The sequence below is a fragment of the Vidua macroura genome, chromosome 5, assembly GCF_024509145.1.
Source record: "Vidua macroura isolate BioBank_ID:100142 chromosome 5, ASM2450914v1, whole genome shotgun sequence".
Taxonomy (NCBI): Eukaryota; Metazoa; Chordata; class Aves; order Passeriformes; family Viduidae; genus Vidua; species Vidua macroura.
Genome location: NC_071575.1, coordinates 27,975,113 through 27,991,283, shown reverse-complemented (window position 1 = coordinate 27,991,283; position 16,171 = coordinate 27,975,113). Strand labels below are relative to the sequence as shown.

Here is a 16,171-nt window from a genome sequence, read left to right as displayed (position 1 = left end):
TTACGCTGTGGTCTAATCTAAATTCAGTTGTTGACACTGTGCTGTTATCAAAATACAGACCTAAGTGAGTTGGCTTCCAGCAGCTCTGTCAAGGACTGAATCCTGGCAGCCTGTGTTCCAACAGCATCCTCTGCTGGAGACATCTTAAAGGAAAAATGCCTCAAAAGGGGAAGCAGGCTTGGGTTTCTGCATGATGCTGAAACCAAGCTTAATGTTCTTCCCTGGACTACACTGTGGAGAGACAAACTACCTGAACTGGGTGATCTTTAAAGTCCCTTCCAGCCCTAGCTGTTCTGTAACTCTTGACTGAGACTGAAGGGGATAGAAGCCTGCGAGTTTCTTTTGATAGTTATGCTGGTGATAGGACCTGGTTTGTGCTGTCTTTTGGTTTGCAGTAATGAAGAGTGCCCAGTGGAGCCCTGGGTCACTCTCCAAGGAACATGGTTGGTTGTGCTTTGCTCTTTTTGTTTGCCACAGAGACACCTGGGACATTGCTCTGCAGCCCCTGGCTCATTCAGAGTTGAGGGCAGTCCTCACCACTGGAGTTTTTCCTCAAGTTGATGTTTCTGTAATAAAATCAGCAATGTGTTTTTTCTCCAGTGGCAGGAAAGACAAGGCAACAGCCATTTCAAAAAGGTAAGCTTTAATAGTATTAAAAAATACCCATGTTTTTAGTAAGCAGTTTTTCTACAGAGCCACAGGCCTATGGGAGCAACCACACATCTGCAAGATGCAAACAACATCAGAGCTGTTAGAATTACACCCAGCCTGCTGCAAGGGATGAGATGGTGAGAACTGGCTCCTCGTTCATCTGTACCATTTTACAGGGAAAAATCACTGGTTCTCTTCCATAGCTCCCATTGCAATGTGATTCCTTGCTTGAGGGTAACCAAGAGATCCCTTCAGAATTGGTATTGCTGATGCTGTTCTGATGTTGAAGTACCACGGATCATCTGAGACACAGGCTGGTATTTAAATATTCATATCAGCATAAGTTGAGTAGCTTGTACAAATACCATTCAAGTAGTTTTTCTCCTTCCTCTGCAGTTCAGAGTTTTTCCACTATAGGGTAATTCTAGACCTCTGAATTGCAACATTCAGAAGGGAGGTGTGAGATAGACACTACATAAAATTGGCAGGGGCTGAACCCGCTATCTAAAGTGTTGAGGAAAGGACTCGGTTCTCATTTTTCTGTCTGACAGCAACACAAAAATCTTCCTTTGTACAAACACCAAGACAGGAATGAGGAGTAAAATCCTAGGTCCCACTCATGAAAACACTTAACCTGGCTTCAACTCTGGAAGGGCTTAGAATACTGCAACATAAATAAAAAAGGAAGGATAACAATCTAATGATGGACTAGCTCAAGGCACCTGTTTATTTTGACCACATTTAAACATTCCCATTTGAATGACATGTTGCATTAACCAAGATCTAAAATCCTGGTTCACGGGCATTTAGTACCCTCAGTTTTAGACAGATCACACTGTTAAATCAATACATTCAGTCCCTTGGAAAAGACATTTATGCTGTCTTATAATCACTACACCACTGGTTTTGGGAAGGTGGGAAGACGACAGCAACTAACTTAGAAGTAATGGCTAGGATGAGAGTTAGGGTTAGTGTGCATGCTTTGTACCTGGAATTTTGCTTTAGGATAGAGTGATCTTGCCCTGCTATTCTAGAAGCCACTGCCTTTCCACCTCCCTGAGAGAAGTGTGCCCATCCCTTGCACAGTCTGTGGCCAGGAGGGCCACAGCTACTGCCAACCTTTTGCTCATTAACTTTGACAGCTGTTAAAATGGGCTATCACCATAACCCTGCTTTACTGAATAACCTGTACAGGGAGGTACTTCCTCTTGAAAAGGTGTTGGAACTTCTGCCCAGAAGGATGGTGGACAAGCAAGCTCAGCTCCTGTGACAGTCACAACCATTGGCTGTAAGATACACTGCAGTAAGTACCTCATGTAGCCTAGAAAAGAAGGTAGTAGCATGTCTGTAAGACAAATCTGAATTCTGATTGCATCAAGTGCCTTTCTCCTAGTATCCATTATAGTTCTTTATTGGCTCTATGCAGCTTGGCCTAACCTTGCAGTGGGAAGACTTTTGGATGATGTAGATGTTTGGCATGGTGTTGCTTGTTCAGATTGAAAACTGAGCTTTTATGTCTCTCATAAGCTTTACCCTTCAATGCAGATAGTACTAGCAGTAATAATTCATTGCTTGATTATACATTTCTAGTGCAGCTCAAGTTAAGATATAGTTAGGAAGCTCTTGTTCTCCTGGTTAAAGTCAAGCAAGCACAAGCTGAGAACCTGCACTGGCTAGCCAATAATTTGAGTTTTAGAGAATACATAGGGGCACAGCATAGACCTGGTTACTGTAACCACCATTCGAACCTGGGCTCTGATCACAGCAACTGACCAGAAGCATTACACCCAAGAAACTGAAGGCACCACTGTAAAGGCAAAGGGAGAAGACAAATCAGCAATATTCTATCTTATGTCGCATTTTCCTCCCTCTTTTGATTCAAAACATACCCAGTAGATGTCTCCCAGCTGCTAGTATGCAACAAAGCACCGTTTGAGCACTCAGGAGGGGATTTTGAATATCTGTACATAACTGTTTTACCTTGAATTATGGTATCTTCTGGATAGATAAGACTCAGTTAAACTGGTTCCACAGAACAATCCTTCATGCCCCAAGCTATAACAATTTGTTTCTGTTATGTACCCATTACTAATTTCTCAAGAACTTTCCACATGTGACAAAAATAAAAGCACTATCTTTTAGAAAAGGAGCGCAGGTCCTTTTGCTGCACTTCTGCAGCTAATCAAATAAGGAAGGGTTAGGAGAGAAAAGTCTTCTTCTGTTTTCTGTTGGACAACTTCCTGACTTTTGTAGCAGTTGCCTGCCAAGAGAGCCTTGATAGGGAAGCAAAATTACAAGGAAGAACAAAATTACAAGGAAGAACAAAATAGGCTGCAACCATCCAACTGGATGTAGCACATGGATGCTACTACAGTAATTGCTTGCTTTGATGCTTCTGCACCCATACTACTGCTGACAACTGAGGACCTAATTTTTGGAAAGCAGAGGTTTATTAAATGTCAAATAGGAATTTCAGGAGCTTCTGCTTAGGTAAGGGCTATGTCAGTGCTGTCTACTAGACCTCATGTTCCAACAGCTTTAAACAACAGTGGTCTAATGCAGGGTGTTAGAAAGCCTCTGACTGCACTGACTGTAAAATTTCAACATTAAACCAAAGGTTTGTTTCTGTTTAGTTTAGCAAAAGAACTAAAGAAAATAGAAAAGAAAGTCATTAACAACTGACCACCGCTAAACTATGTAGCAAACCTTCAAGAAAGTGAGAGGAGAAATTGCTAGAGACTAGTTTCAGTTCTGGTTTTTTTTCTTTTGATGTCTGAAGAAGTGACAGCAATAAAAGGACGGCTCAGCTGCCCCGATTCCTCAGGGATCATCACTGCAAGGCAGCTTGTTAAAACTGAAGTTTTAACATGGAAGTTAGAGGAAAAAAAGTGTGGAAGTTGTGGGCCACTTTTATACTTAAGGTATCCATTTAAAAGCAAAGCCATTTCTTAAGGAAAAGAGACTGGTCTTTCCATTAAATGATACTCAGCTCTTTTTACCTCTTTCTACATTTTTTCCCCAACCTTCTAAGGATGATGATGTTACAGTTGTTGTGAGCAATTGACAGTATGAACAACAGCATATTTTCTTCTTTACAAAAACATCTCAAAGCCTTGAAAAAGCAGTCAGGGGAGTGACTGCTCAGAGAGAGGCAAATTGCAGGAACAATTGCCTCCTCCTTTTCAGAGGGAGACAATCCACAGAGGATATACTTGGAGAAAATTTGCTTCACTGGTTTCAAAAAGGTGCTTGCCTGCTTTAGAGAGTGGGTGAGATCTCGGTGGTTCAGGCTCTGTCTCATCCTATAAAATGCTAGGACAAATGGATACATCAGCTACAGTTTGCCTTCCTACAATACACAAAAAGCCTCCAAGGGTGCTGCAATCTGTAATGATAGAAGCAGCAACTAATCAGCTATAGCCACAGTTCAGGAAGAACAGTCAGCTTAAAACTGATATTGCTACTGGTTGAAGGATTTGGGGCAAAACTTTATGTCACACCTGGAACCCACAGTATGATTCTTGGCTTTTGTATGGCAAAGGGATTACTCTTTACTGGGATAGCCTTCCTGGAGTTAATGACTAGTTCTTCATTAACTGAATCCTATTCTTTCCACATAAGAAAACATTTGTTTCATCTGGTTCTACAGCTCTACCCAGGAAAACAGACAGACTTGCTTTTAAACACTGCTTCTAGCAACTGTGCCACTTAAGAATACCAAACTCCAAGGGAACCTCCTGCAAGCTTCAGTTGTTCCACCTGAAGGGTTTGTTCTCTGTCTCACACAGAAAGCCAGGGATAGCAGCAGGCAGTGCTGAAGGCTCAACAAAAGGAGGATTAGCAGACAGTGTTAAAGCAAAGGAGCATCAAGTCCCATCAGCTACAAAGGAAGGGCTAGTGACATTAATTAAAGCATACTTATTCTACCCCATCCAGCCCAGCATGGTCCAAGCTGAGGCTGGACAATAAAGTGACTGCAAAGTGGCTCAGTGGTGTTGGTCCCTGTTAAATGGGAGACAATCTTGCTGGTTTGAAGATTTTAAACCAAAGCAGCAGGTGCGATGCAACTAAAAGCCAAAGGTGGTGGTGGGATGGACTGAGGAGAGAGGATGCTCTTCTCTGGCTATGATATAGGTAGGTGCAGTCTCTGCTATTTTAGACCACCTCAGATGCTGGAAGTGAAACCGTGCTGCTCCAGTAAGCAAAGTCATAAGATCCTGTAGCATCCCCGATCCCAAACTTGCTTCTGCCATTTACAAGGAAGGGTGGCTTGACTCCAATTCACCTTAAAGTTGGGTGAGGAGTGTTTAAAGGAGTCCTGGTTCTTACCATTGGTTTAACTGTCCCCACCAATAAACTCAGTAGGAGCTATTTACGAGATTGGGCTATTAACAGCTTGTGCTGAAGCCCTCTTCAGTCCCCAAGTGGAAGGGGGAGTTGATAGGAGGATTTTCCAGCCAAGTCTGAAAGCTCAGCTATAGCATTTCACATTGGTTGTCATCAAAGTGCTTTCCTGAAGTCTTCAGGGCTCAGGTATCCAGGCTAGGCCAAAACCTAGCTATCACTGGCAACAGTGAGGTTTGGTGCAAAGGTGCACTGGTCCTAGCTAGACAAAACAAAAAAACAAAAATGAAAGGGAAAGGGAGACAAACCCAAAAGGAACCTTAGAGCAGGTACTCACTGGGAAGTTGAGTGTGAGAAAATAAAATCACATTTTGTTTTAAAATTATAAATACTCTCCATATAAAGTTATTAAATAACTGTGGCTGTGGTGAGTTCCAGTGATCCTCCTAAGCAATGTCCGGTAGTCTTTAAAAAGTGATCTTTGCTCCCCATCGCCCTTGCCCTTGGTTTAAGTGCAGCAGGGGTTGTCAATGACTAGCATAACATCAATGCCATACACTTCCAGGAGGTCCATAAGGAAACTTCGATCCCCTTGGGGATCCAGACCCATGCCTCGTGCGTGGTCAGCTGTCAGTGTCTTGTCCTGGCTGGCTGACACCTCCATCAGTGTCTGGAATATGCGGTTGTTCTGCTCCATGAAAAACCTACAGGGTAAAGTCAGCAAAAGCGATTGCATTGGACCTCCAGAAAGACAATGTATTTAACAAACAGGCAGCAGAGCCCCAGAACTGCATTTAACCCCCTTTAGCCAGAGATCCCACCTTGTTAGGTGGCGCTGTAGTACTTTTCCATTCTCTCTACAGGTGACCCAGAATAAAAAAGCAGTAACTTTTAATTGACAGGGGTGCTCCCGTCTGTGCGTTTCCCTCAGAAGAAGCCACGTTATCAGCTAAAGTGTGTTCTGTGGTCACCAAGCAGGTACATCACACCTACAGCTCCCGTAATGTAAAGGAGGAAACAGTGTTGTCACCCATCTGATAAGCCAGTGGGTAAATAAATTCTCCATTACTGGTGCAGAACACATCAGTGAGGGCTCCTTCTTTCCTGCTGCTTTCCTAGAAACACACAAAGCTGTGCAGAAAGAGCTCTGGCTACACATGTGAAGCTCAACAATCAGAGCTCTGCCCTGACAGCCCTTCACACAGTTTCATCCCATTACTTCTCACCTGCTGCAGAGCGTGAATAGCAACAGGCAGTGAAGGGCTGCAGAGATGGTAGACATGTGGTTTTTATCTAATTCTGTACCTCCCACTCTACACCCAGTTCTCATTCCTCTGTTTGCCAGGTATGAAGTCAACCACATCAGTAAGCCAATCCTTCACATGCAGGTCTGATCTCCACACTGTACCAACCCCCATCATGGTACAGTGCCTGCTTCCCATTAACATTGTCCTTTTCAGAGCCAAAGAAGAAGAATTTCTGGCAAGAAAAATCCTATAGTGCTTATATTTGCGAGGGCATTCTTACATCTCTGATTGTGTTTTTAAAATTCACTTCTCCCTCCCGACACAGAAGCGACCCTAGTGGATATTACGCTTTGGCTTCTCAAAATGAAAGGAAGATGATCTGAAGAGGAAGAGCCAGTCTGTTTTTGGAACCCTAGAGGAAGAAAGCTAACTATGGAATTATGTCAAACATGCTGTTTCATAATGTGTCAAACAGTGCAACACAAAATCGGTGCAAGAGGCTCTCTAAAACTAGCTGTGTCCAACTAAGTATTAGAGGTAACCACTCACAAGATGAAAAGGTCCTCTTCACAGGAGCTGCAATCCTCACCCACTTCTTGAGAATACATTAACATCTGCCTGAGAGAAGGGAGACAGGTTAATTGCACATACCTACTGTGAACCTCAAATCTTTATGAGATGACCAGAATCTTCAAGAGATGAGCTGAACCAGTGGGATATTTTCAAAATACTACAAGGAGGAAAGTACAAAGGAGCAAGCAGTGTCCTCTTTATTCCACGTCTCCTATCAGGAGCACCCAGGTGTCTGTGATTACCTTTGGTCATTGAGCCGTCGGTACTTCTCCTTGTCAGCATTGTTAATTTTCAGGAGTGGTTGCAGATGTTCATGATGCGTCTTCACATTCTGGTTGTCCACATAGACATCATAGAGATCCCGTTTCTGCTCAAAGATCTTTTCTGTGGTACCTGCCAAAACCAGAGAAGATTTTCAGAGCAGCATGTTGCTTTCCCAGCAGACCAACTGTTCTCTCCTGCTTGCATAGTTAGTCATTCCATGCACAACCTATTTCTCATCAGTTCTATTCCACAGTCTGGTGTCTCAAGACATTTTGCAGCCTGAAGCTAAAAACATCACGCCTAATCCATCATACTTACAGGCCACGTATGATACTTCTGTCTCCAGCATTTCTATGTCTGCCACATTCACATAGAAGAATGGTTTGGACTCCGGGACAGTTCCTCCAAGACCAGGCAGAGAAACATTTGCAAGGCAACAGCAGCAATACACTGTGGACAAGAGAAGTACATCCTGAGATGCTTTTGGTTTCCCTCAAGGGCATTCTGAACCCCAATTGCCCAGTTCTCCCACAGGCCTCTATGAAAACAATGGTCAGAGCTCTGAAATGCCCTTGAACACCATAACTTCTCAAGTGATGACATCCTGTTTTGCACAGGAAATAATCAGTTCTCCCATAGGAATACCACATTCTAGAATCCACAAATTCAGTCAGCGCTCTTATTGTCCTGTGCTGACAGGAACTGAGTTTGACAGTGCCAGATGTGTCCTTACTCATGAGGCCTGAAGAAAAGCATTTGGTAGGAAACGTGTAAATGCAGACTGAGCGCTATCTTCACGAGTCATGGTCACAATGGATTTTGAAGATGTGCATGACGTCTGTCCCCTCAGTATTCACAGGCATTTCTGCAGTGCTTCAGCCTACTAGATGAGAGCTCTGCAGTGTCCCTCGAAACATACCTCTATAGCAGACAACTCCAACTGGGGGTGGTGAAAATATCAGTATGCGCTTGCGCAGCAGGGCAAACTTCCAGAGGACAAGGATCTGCTCACCGAAGAATTTGATGAACTGAGACATACAGCCAGCAGGGTGTGTGATCTGCAGGTGGAGCGAAAGGGAAGAAAACAGCTCAGAGGTGAAACAGGGACACATGCACAGATGCTAAGTCTAAATGTGGGAGCAAGACCAGCACACAGCTTGCAACAGTCCAAGTAACAAAATCTTATCTAAAGCAGCCTACAAAGCAGAGGAGTGACTGCTTACATAAAGGAGTATGAGGCACCAGCAAGGAGCAGCAGACCTCTGCCCATTCCTGCAGGCCTCAGGCACCTGCCTCACCTTCATCTCTGGGTACATGTATCTGTGGATGGAAGGCAGCCAATGGATGGGTTGCTGAGAGCTGGGGGTGCCCTTGCTATCAGGGAGAACTCCTTTCTTGTCATCATAGAATGCCTCTAGATGGGAGTAGTGCCCTGGCATTTCCAGCTGGTGTCTGGAAAAGAAAGGAAAAAAAGGGGAGATCTGTAGTACCTCCAGAATATTTGTTTAGTGCCTTGCCCCCAGCAAACATCTGTTCTCCCAACTAAAAGGGATCCTGGGTGCCTCAGTTGCACAGACTCATCCAGGAGGGCAGAAGAAACATCAGGACTACCAGCTCTCAGTGCAGCCAGAGAACACGCACAGGATTGACACAGGTGGCAAGCTGGGGTGTACAGAGCACTGGTCCTATTTTAAATACACTCAGGTAGAAGCAGTTTTCTGCCATCACCATTTTTGCTGCTAGATCCACTCAACACAACTGAAGCACACAGCTAGCTAGGATCACCATTACACAATTAGAAGCCTTCTGTAAGGCCCTAATAAAATGGTTTTCAGAAGGTGAAACAGGAACTTGTTCTCTCAATTTTCCCTGTGACACTTACGTCTGCCTACAATAATCAGGGTTTGGGTAGCATTTGACTAGCCTCTTAGGAAGGAACAGACTGCTGCTAATCAGTTCCTTGTCTCCTTCACACTGTGAACCTGTTATACTTTCTGGATAAATAGCCAGTCAAGGAAATCACAGCAGAGCATTGTTACTGAATTCTCACTTGCCTAAAACTGCTCTCCATAGAAAGAACATTACCTCTCCCAGGTGGGGAATGGCCAGGCTCATTCCCAAGGGAACTTACCTGACCTGGTTCTCCAGGAAGTGCATGTACCTATACAGCAGCGTGTAGGAAGGGGAGAGGATGCCCACGGACTTCATGCGGGCACCACGCTCTAACTCACTCTCCACAGGCATGTTGGCAAAGCAGGCCAGGCCAAAACAGAGCCCTTTCCGGAAATAACTGGAGACAAAGGTTTGACAGAAGGGTTAACTTTAAAAAGAGGAAAGAGAAGAAAGAAAGGTAACTGAGGGCTAAAATTACTGATTTGGGAACATATTTTCTTCGGTAAGGAACTCCCTGAAATCCCACCCTGCTAACTGAAGGGCTGAGGACAGGCCTTGGGTGCCCCAGACTTCTCAGTACCAAGACAAAATATTTAAGGCAAGACTTCCCAGGAGTTCCCACTACAGCCCCCACCAGCCACATCACAGGCCAGTAAGGAATGCAAATAAATAACTTGGAAGGAAGACCAACAGAATGCATGATTCAGTCAGAGCAGAGCCCTTCCTCCAAGGAAGAAGCCTGCAGCAAATGCAGTTCTGAGTACAGTACAGCTACCTGGTCATATTTTGGGTGCCAGCACATTGAAGCACACTCTGATCATCAGACTGCAAGGGTTCAGTTCACATGCCTTTAAGAAAGTAACTGTTATTCCTGACCAAAAGGAATTGTGACATTGCAGTTCATTGCAAAACATTGCTGCATTGCAACATTGGGTTAGCAGAATGCAGAAAATTCCTCTCTTAATGTGTTTCCACTGAAGGAGCTAGCAAAAAAGAAAGTGAGCAAGACCTGTTTATAACAACATTTAAAGGAACCAAAAGCCCTGGCAGAGTTAAGAATATTTTTCTAGGTCCTGTTCCTGCAAAATCCTTTCCATTTCAGTTCTGCCATTCCTTGCCCTTCACCCTAGGCCTCTGCTTGCAGTCTCAATGGTGGCAGTGCAGATCATTTGCCCAGTACACACTGAAATTTGCACGCCAGCGAGAAGCTGGCCTGCCCCAGTTGGCCTCCAAAGGCAAAGCAGTCATACAGCAGATCCCTGCAGCTAGCTGGTACTTAATACCATACTGAAAGTGTCTGAAAAGTATCTTTGGCACAGGTAGAAACAGTTTAGCAAGCAGGTTTCTGCAGGACCCTAGCTTCCTAGAAGGTATTTTTCTTATATGTTCTGAATTAAGAGCTGGTGGTATAGATGCACAACTAAGAAAGGAAGAAGTAATATAGCTCAGATGTACTCACATGAAATCGGACTGGATTTTGTGGGACCCGCTTGCCATGGATTTGAATTCCACACCTTCCAAATCTATATCCTGGGGTAAACACCATTCCACCATGTTGCCTGCAGAGAAGCAAATTCAATTGGGTAAGCTTGAATACAGTACCCGTTTCTAAAATGCATACATCATCAACAGCAAGTTGTTGCTTTTCTAACCCTGGGACACCTGTAACAGTGCCCTAAAATAACTCCTGAACTCCTAAATTGTCACAGACAGTACATGGCATATAATACTCCACACGTTTCTTGCAAGTGTTACTTGTTGTAGCACAACACACAGACGCTGCAGGACATTTCTGAAGCTAGTGCTATTTTGTTGATTTATTCTTGATAAGCTTAATTACAGAGCAGCTACGATTTTACCTGATGGTGAATAAGCTTTGGTCTACACAAGCATCCATCCCATAAGAAAGAACCAAAGGACAGACTCTTGTTCTTTAAGATGAGTTTCTGGGATAGCTCACACCACCACCAATATTGTTCTTTGCCTGTGCTTGGCAGGCCTGGTCAAACAGAAACCCCTGAACCATCATCCAAATCATCACTTCTTCCCTGAAATCTCTCCTATTTTCTTTAGGATAGGAGTTAGCTGAAGCTTTATATGGAGGCTGAGGTGATCCAAGTACTGCAATGTGTTTGTGCATGCTAGAATAACCAACAAAAAAGTACATAAATTACAAGCTAGATCAAGATCAGCAAACATCTGTCACCCGCCAACCCAGCCAGAAAGCACGCAGTTGTTCAGGGGAAAGGCCACCTGAGGAGCCTGATCCTGGAACATTATATCAGAGAAGTCACAAGATGTCTCTAAAGCAAATGAAGTCCAATAAGTTTACCATGGACCAACAAAGGGGTCACTTCTCACACTTTCCCATGCCAGCACTTCAGAGCCCAACCTGCTCACCTGGACATTCCCACAGCACTGAGATGTGCTCCAAATTCACCCACTGCGTTTCTGGTCTCTGTCAGTCTGCCCACAGTATTGGAGATATTTAAATCTGAGGCCTCATTTCTGAAGCCTGTCTTTTGTCTCATTACTCATACTGCACAAGTATATGCCTCCACAGGAATAGGGCTTAGCTACTGACATTTAAATAGGCTATTTTTCTTCTCACATAGATGCTGTATTCAGTAGACCTCCCCCAGCCCTGCCTGGCAAGGACTTCAAAAAACCCAACAGCGTTAGGCATGGCAACAGGAGAAGCTGTGCATCCAACTGCCCGCTTGCAGTGCACAAGCAGACTTCTCCCGCAGAGCCGGGCTGGCCGGGGAGCCCAGCAGCCTCGTGATCCCGAGCACAGCCCTGGGCAGTCCCACACGGAAGCACAGAGCTCTGCTGTGCAGCGCCTCGGCCTCTGAGGCGTGTGAAAGGCTGGCAGAGAGAACCAATGACATCATAGCAGCCCGCGCGCTCCCCTGGAGGGCTCGCACATTATATATAGATGGTGGCTTTTGTTGTTTGGGGCTTGTGTGAGCCTGTTTGGTTTGCTTTTTAAAGGTGCAAGAACCTTCCTTGAAAGCGTGAGGAAGTCAGCTCTTGAGACTGTTGCCTCATAACCACGAAATTGTGGTTAAGGCCAGATGTGCTTTTAAGCCTTGCCCCACAGAGCATCCCTTACTGGTCATAACCTGTAGATTCACAGACCGATAGGTGAGAGTGCCATCAAGGGCAAAGGAAGATGGGCTTTGCTCAGTTTAGTCACAAACACTGTCAGGGGTTACATCCACTGCAGAGGTGTTAAAGTGGACATTGCTCAAACAGTGCCTGTTCTGTAGCAGCAATAAGGAAAGGATGCCTTGAAACAGATCTTTACCCTGAGTGTGACCTCAAAACCAGCTCACTTATCACGTAGCTACTTTTTTCTTCTGGGATCTGTCAGGAGCAACCTGCACCTGTGCTCCTGGCTGTTCCTCATGCCACCTTGCCCTACGAACACACGGGCGACGTGGCAGTCGGAGAACAAACGCGGAGATTAAAAAGTAGGAAAGTCAGTCTGGCGAAACAGGAGAGCAAACAAAGGAGAGACTTCACCCAGATGCAATATGACTGCCAGTCTGCCCAAGAAATCAGAGGAGGGAGGAGGGAACAATATTGTAGAAAAACAGGAAGCACTGCCCTTCCCCATGGAGAAAGCAGCTCCCATGCACACAGGAAACTTTCCAAGTGAGAGTCACCCAGCATTAGAGAGCAGACTAGTGATTTTGCTGAGAGTCAGATCTGCAGATCTGATCTCCTGGAAGCTATCTCCCACCTTCAGGTCAGGTCTGAGCCAGCACTCATTTTCTAGAGTGCAAAGTTCTTCCTCTTTCCCTTGTATTTTCTTTCCACTGGATTTTCACATCTTCACAAAGAAGATACCGGCACCAGCATTTGGGGGTCATCACCTGTCACTCCTCACTATTAGATGTTTCCTGAAGGCTTTAGGGTCCCCTACTGTGCAATGCTACCATGTTGTGCCAGGACAGGAGAAGCATAAAGTGTAACCTAAACATCACACTTGCTCTGTTTCCTGCACAGAAGAAATGTGGGACAGAAAAACAGAATATTTGCATATTCCCTGGTGCAAAACACATTACTTCCCTCTCTTCCTTCCTTGTCTCTCTCCATTACTCACAGACCCTTTAAGCTAACACACTGTGTGGGACATCCACAAAGGTGACTGTCATCAGCTGCCCCACAACAGCAGTGAAGAAAGCTCCTTCTCAAGTGCCACAAGGTTCACCGTGCTGCACATGAGGACAGCACCAAGTGTTGACAGCCACAGGGACACTGGAATTGTAACAGTGACCTGACAACCCCATAACCTACCTTTGGAAACTCATCACATGCAACTGTGTGCACTAAGCTCTTCTGCTTCAAGCCCTTCTAAATTTTGGAGGGAAATTGTTATGTTCTTTATTAGCATAGTCACTTCATGCTTCTACAGCAAAACCTCTCTTGCCCACCTACTTGCCTGTAGTTGGGCAGACACTACCGGGCATAACCACCTGCACAGCCACCACCAGAAATTCAGCTGTTCCTATGCCTCAGCAAGCTGGCAAAGGAGGTCTGCCATGTTTTTCCTGGGCAGAATCAAGCAGCTCAGACACTAACTGGATGATTTCCTTTAAGTCATACACAAGGACCAGATACCCTTACAAACAATAAAAGAAGTCCTTCACACTATCTGATGTGGTTGACCAGTAATTCCTGTACTCTCTTTCTGCCCTTAGCAAGTTCACACCACTGCAACTTCATACTGTTTTTCCAAGTCCACACCCTCCACAGGGCACTTTGCTTCCCAGCTGTAAAGCTGACATTTGCTGGTGTATTGCTCACAGACCTATCATCCATGCTGGGTAGCAGCAGGAGGCTGAATCCTCCTGGACTTGACAGACGACTCCAAGGCTGATGACACCCAGCATTAACTGCACATCAGATGTGAGAAGAGCTGTTGCCCAACTTTCCCTGGACTTCATTCAAAGCAACAGCTGGTTCAGAAAAATTCCTGAGAAAGCTCAGCTTTCTGCCAACTCTCAAGAAAATCTCACCATTTCGTAGAATACATATGCTGTCAGATCGAAAGACAACCTGCTGTTGCTGCAGGCACCCAGACTCTTTCATATTTTGGATACTTAGGAGAAACACCTCTATTTTCCATCTCCTGCTGGAAAGATGATATCCAATCTTATTTCAGATTTTTATGAGTGAATGATGTCTAGACTGAAGACACTTCTCTCTGGTGCAGTATGAAAGGGTAACTTCTCAGAATCCTTGGGTGTTTTGGGACACAGCAGCCATGCTGTCTGACAGTGGGCACTGCTGACACCACATCACACCAGCAGCTATGTCCTGTCCTCTACTTAGGATTTTTAGTTCAAGACTGGCATTCAGTCTTTACCACCAAGGCCCTCTTGTGAGCAGGATGTCAGGTACTTTCCCCTCCCACTGAAGAACCAACCTCACTGTGCTTTTCAGACCTCTTCCCTGTCTCTTATAGTTTTGCCATGGATTTGCTAAGGCAGTGCCTGTCTAGAGAAGAAAGAGGAGCTCAGTCTCACATCTGGATGCAAATGGGCTCCTGAATGTCTCTCTTGCCTTTGAACCCCAGGTTGGTGCCTGGCAGCCAAAAGACCCAACAATGTGTCTCAGGACATCAGACCCCTCTGCACAGCAGTACCTGTGTTCACAGGTGCAAAGCAGGTGCTAACTTCCTATCTGTGTCCTGACATCCTGTTTGGTGGATACTGTGGGAGCAGCGGGACTAGGAAAACAAAGTTAAGACATTTTCTGAAATGCTGATTTACAGGTTTGAAATTAATAACCTCTGTCAGTAGTGATACAACAGCACAGTCCAACAGCACTGACAGAGATGGATATGGCAGTGAGAAGTGGAAAATATATTCCCTTGCCCCTCTCCTCTGCCCTCCTGGATCGCAGCACTCCTTCAAAGCACTAAGTCCCAGAGATCCCACCAGAGGCCAGCCTCTAAACACACTGGTCACCAAGAAATACGCTGCTGCTGGTGATCATGCCCTGCGAGCCTGCCGGATTTATGCCTGCCACAAACGCCATCCATCACCGATAGCTGCGGGCAGGTCTGCGCCACTCCACGGAGACAGAAGGATGCTCTCAAGATGCTGCTAACAGGTTGGCGCCCTCCAGGCAGCGCTGGGCAGAGGCTCGGCCTAAATCTGTGCGGGGCACAGGGGATGCCCCAGCGCCGTCCACAAACTCCCCGTGCCGTGGAGATAGACACATCCCTCTCCTCGGAGCGGCACCAGACGAGGCGCCTTCCTCCCGCCAGAACTACTTCTCGGCAGGATGGAGACCAAAAGCAATCCCCCTTGTGCTCCGTTTTCGGCAAATGCCCACGGCCCCCGGTCCCGACACCGGCAGCCGTGCGTTTGAGCCGCGGTCCCCCGTGGGGGCAGAGGGCAGCCCGGCTCCCGCCGGCCGCTCACCACTGGGTCCGGCCACGCTGCCCCAGCGCGGCGGGAGGAGCGGTCCCTGGGAGGCAGGATGCGGGGGGAGCGGTCCCCAGGGGAAGCCCAGTCCCGGCCGCATCCATGTTACTCCAGCGGCACCGGGAGCCCCAGGCCCGGCCCCGGCGCCCCGGCCCGCCCGCTCCTGGCGCCGCTCACCCGTGCGGGGGTCGAAGGTGACCACGAAGACGGCCACGATCTGGTCCTCCTCCGCCTCGGCCCGCGGCGGCCCCGCCGCCTCCGCCGGCCCCTCGCCGTCCCACAGAGCCGCGCTCCAGCCGCCGCCGAGCCGCCGCCCGCCGCTGCTGCTGCTGCCCGGCTCGGCCGCGGGCGGCGGCGCCGACACGGCGGGGCCCTCGGCCCAGAACAGCAGCGGCGCCTCGTCCGAGCGCTCCACCATGGCCGGGCCGGGCCGAGCGGAGCCAAGCCGAGCAGAGATGAGCCGAGCCGGGCCGAGCCGAGATGAACCGAACCGAGCGGAGCAGCGATGAGCCGAGCCGAGCCGAGATGAGTCGAGCCGAGCTGAACCGAGCGGAGCCGCACCCCCCGCGCCGCACCGGCGGGGAGCGGGAAGCGAGGGGCGGGAGCACGGAGGTGTCACCGGCGGGGCGGGGCTGGGCCCGCGGGGCCGCCGCGCCGGGGCAGCCGCGCCGGGGAGCGGCCGGAGCCGCCCGGGGCAGCCGGCGGAGATCCCGGCTCGGAGCTCTCCGGTGCCGGCTCCTGGAGGGGCACGGGCGG

The 16,171-nt window shown here is 47.2% G+C and overlaps 1 protein-coding gene across 1 annotated transcript; it reads right to left on the bottom strand.

Annotated features, from left to right (window-relative positions):
• Positions 1-622: 622 nt before the first annotated feature.
• DENND11 (DENN domain containing 11) lies at positions 623-16,015 on the bottom strand. Its single transcript, XM_053979056.1, has 9 exons — positions 15,593-16,015; positions 10,432-10,531; positions 9,211-9,369; positions 8,378-8,531; positions 7,999-8,137; positions 7,398-7,529; positions 7,058-7,208; positions 6,792-6,860; positions 623-5,699 (listed from the first exon to the last, which is right to left on the bottom strand). Exons 1-9 carry the CDS (start codon positions 15,831-15,833, stop codon positions 5,504-5,506), a joined length of 1,341 nt encoding a protein of 446 aa, XP_053835031.1. The 5' UTR covers positions 15,834-16,015; the 3' UTR covers positions 623-5,503.
• Positions 16,016-16,171: the final 156 nt, after the last annotated feature.

What these genes read in the sequence shown, in the direction of transcription:
- DENND11 (XM_053979056.1), bottom strand. Translation starts at nt 15,833, where the DNA reads ATGGTGGAGCGCTCGGACGAGGCGCCGCTGCTGTTCTGGGCCGAGGGC. An exon ending in CACCTTCGACCCCCGCACGG is followed by an intron (nt 10,532 to 15,592) that starts GTGAGCGGCGCC and finishes GCTTCTCTGCAG; the next exon opens with GCAACATGGTGGAATGGTGT. An exon ending in TTCCTGGAGAACCAGGTCAG is followed by an intron (nt 8,532 to 9,210) that starts GTAAGTTCCCTT and finishes TTTCTTTTCCAG; the next exon opens with ACACCAGCTGGAAATGCCAG.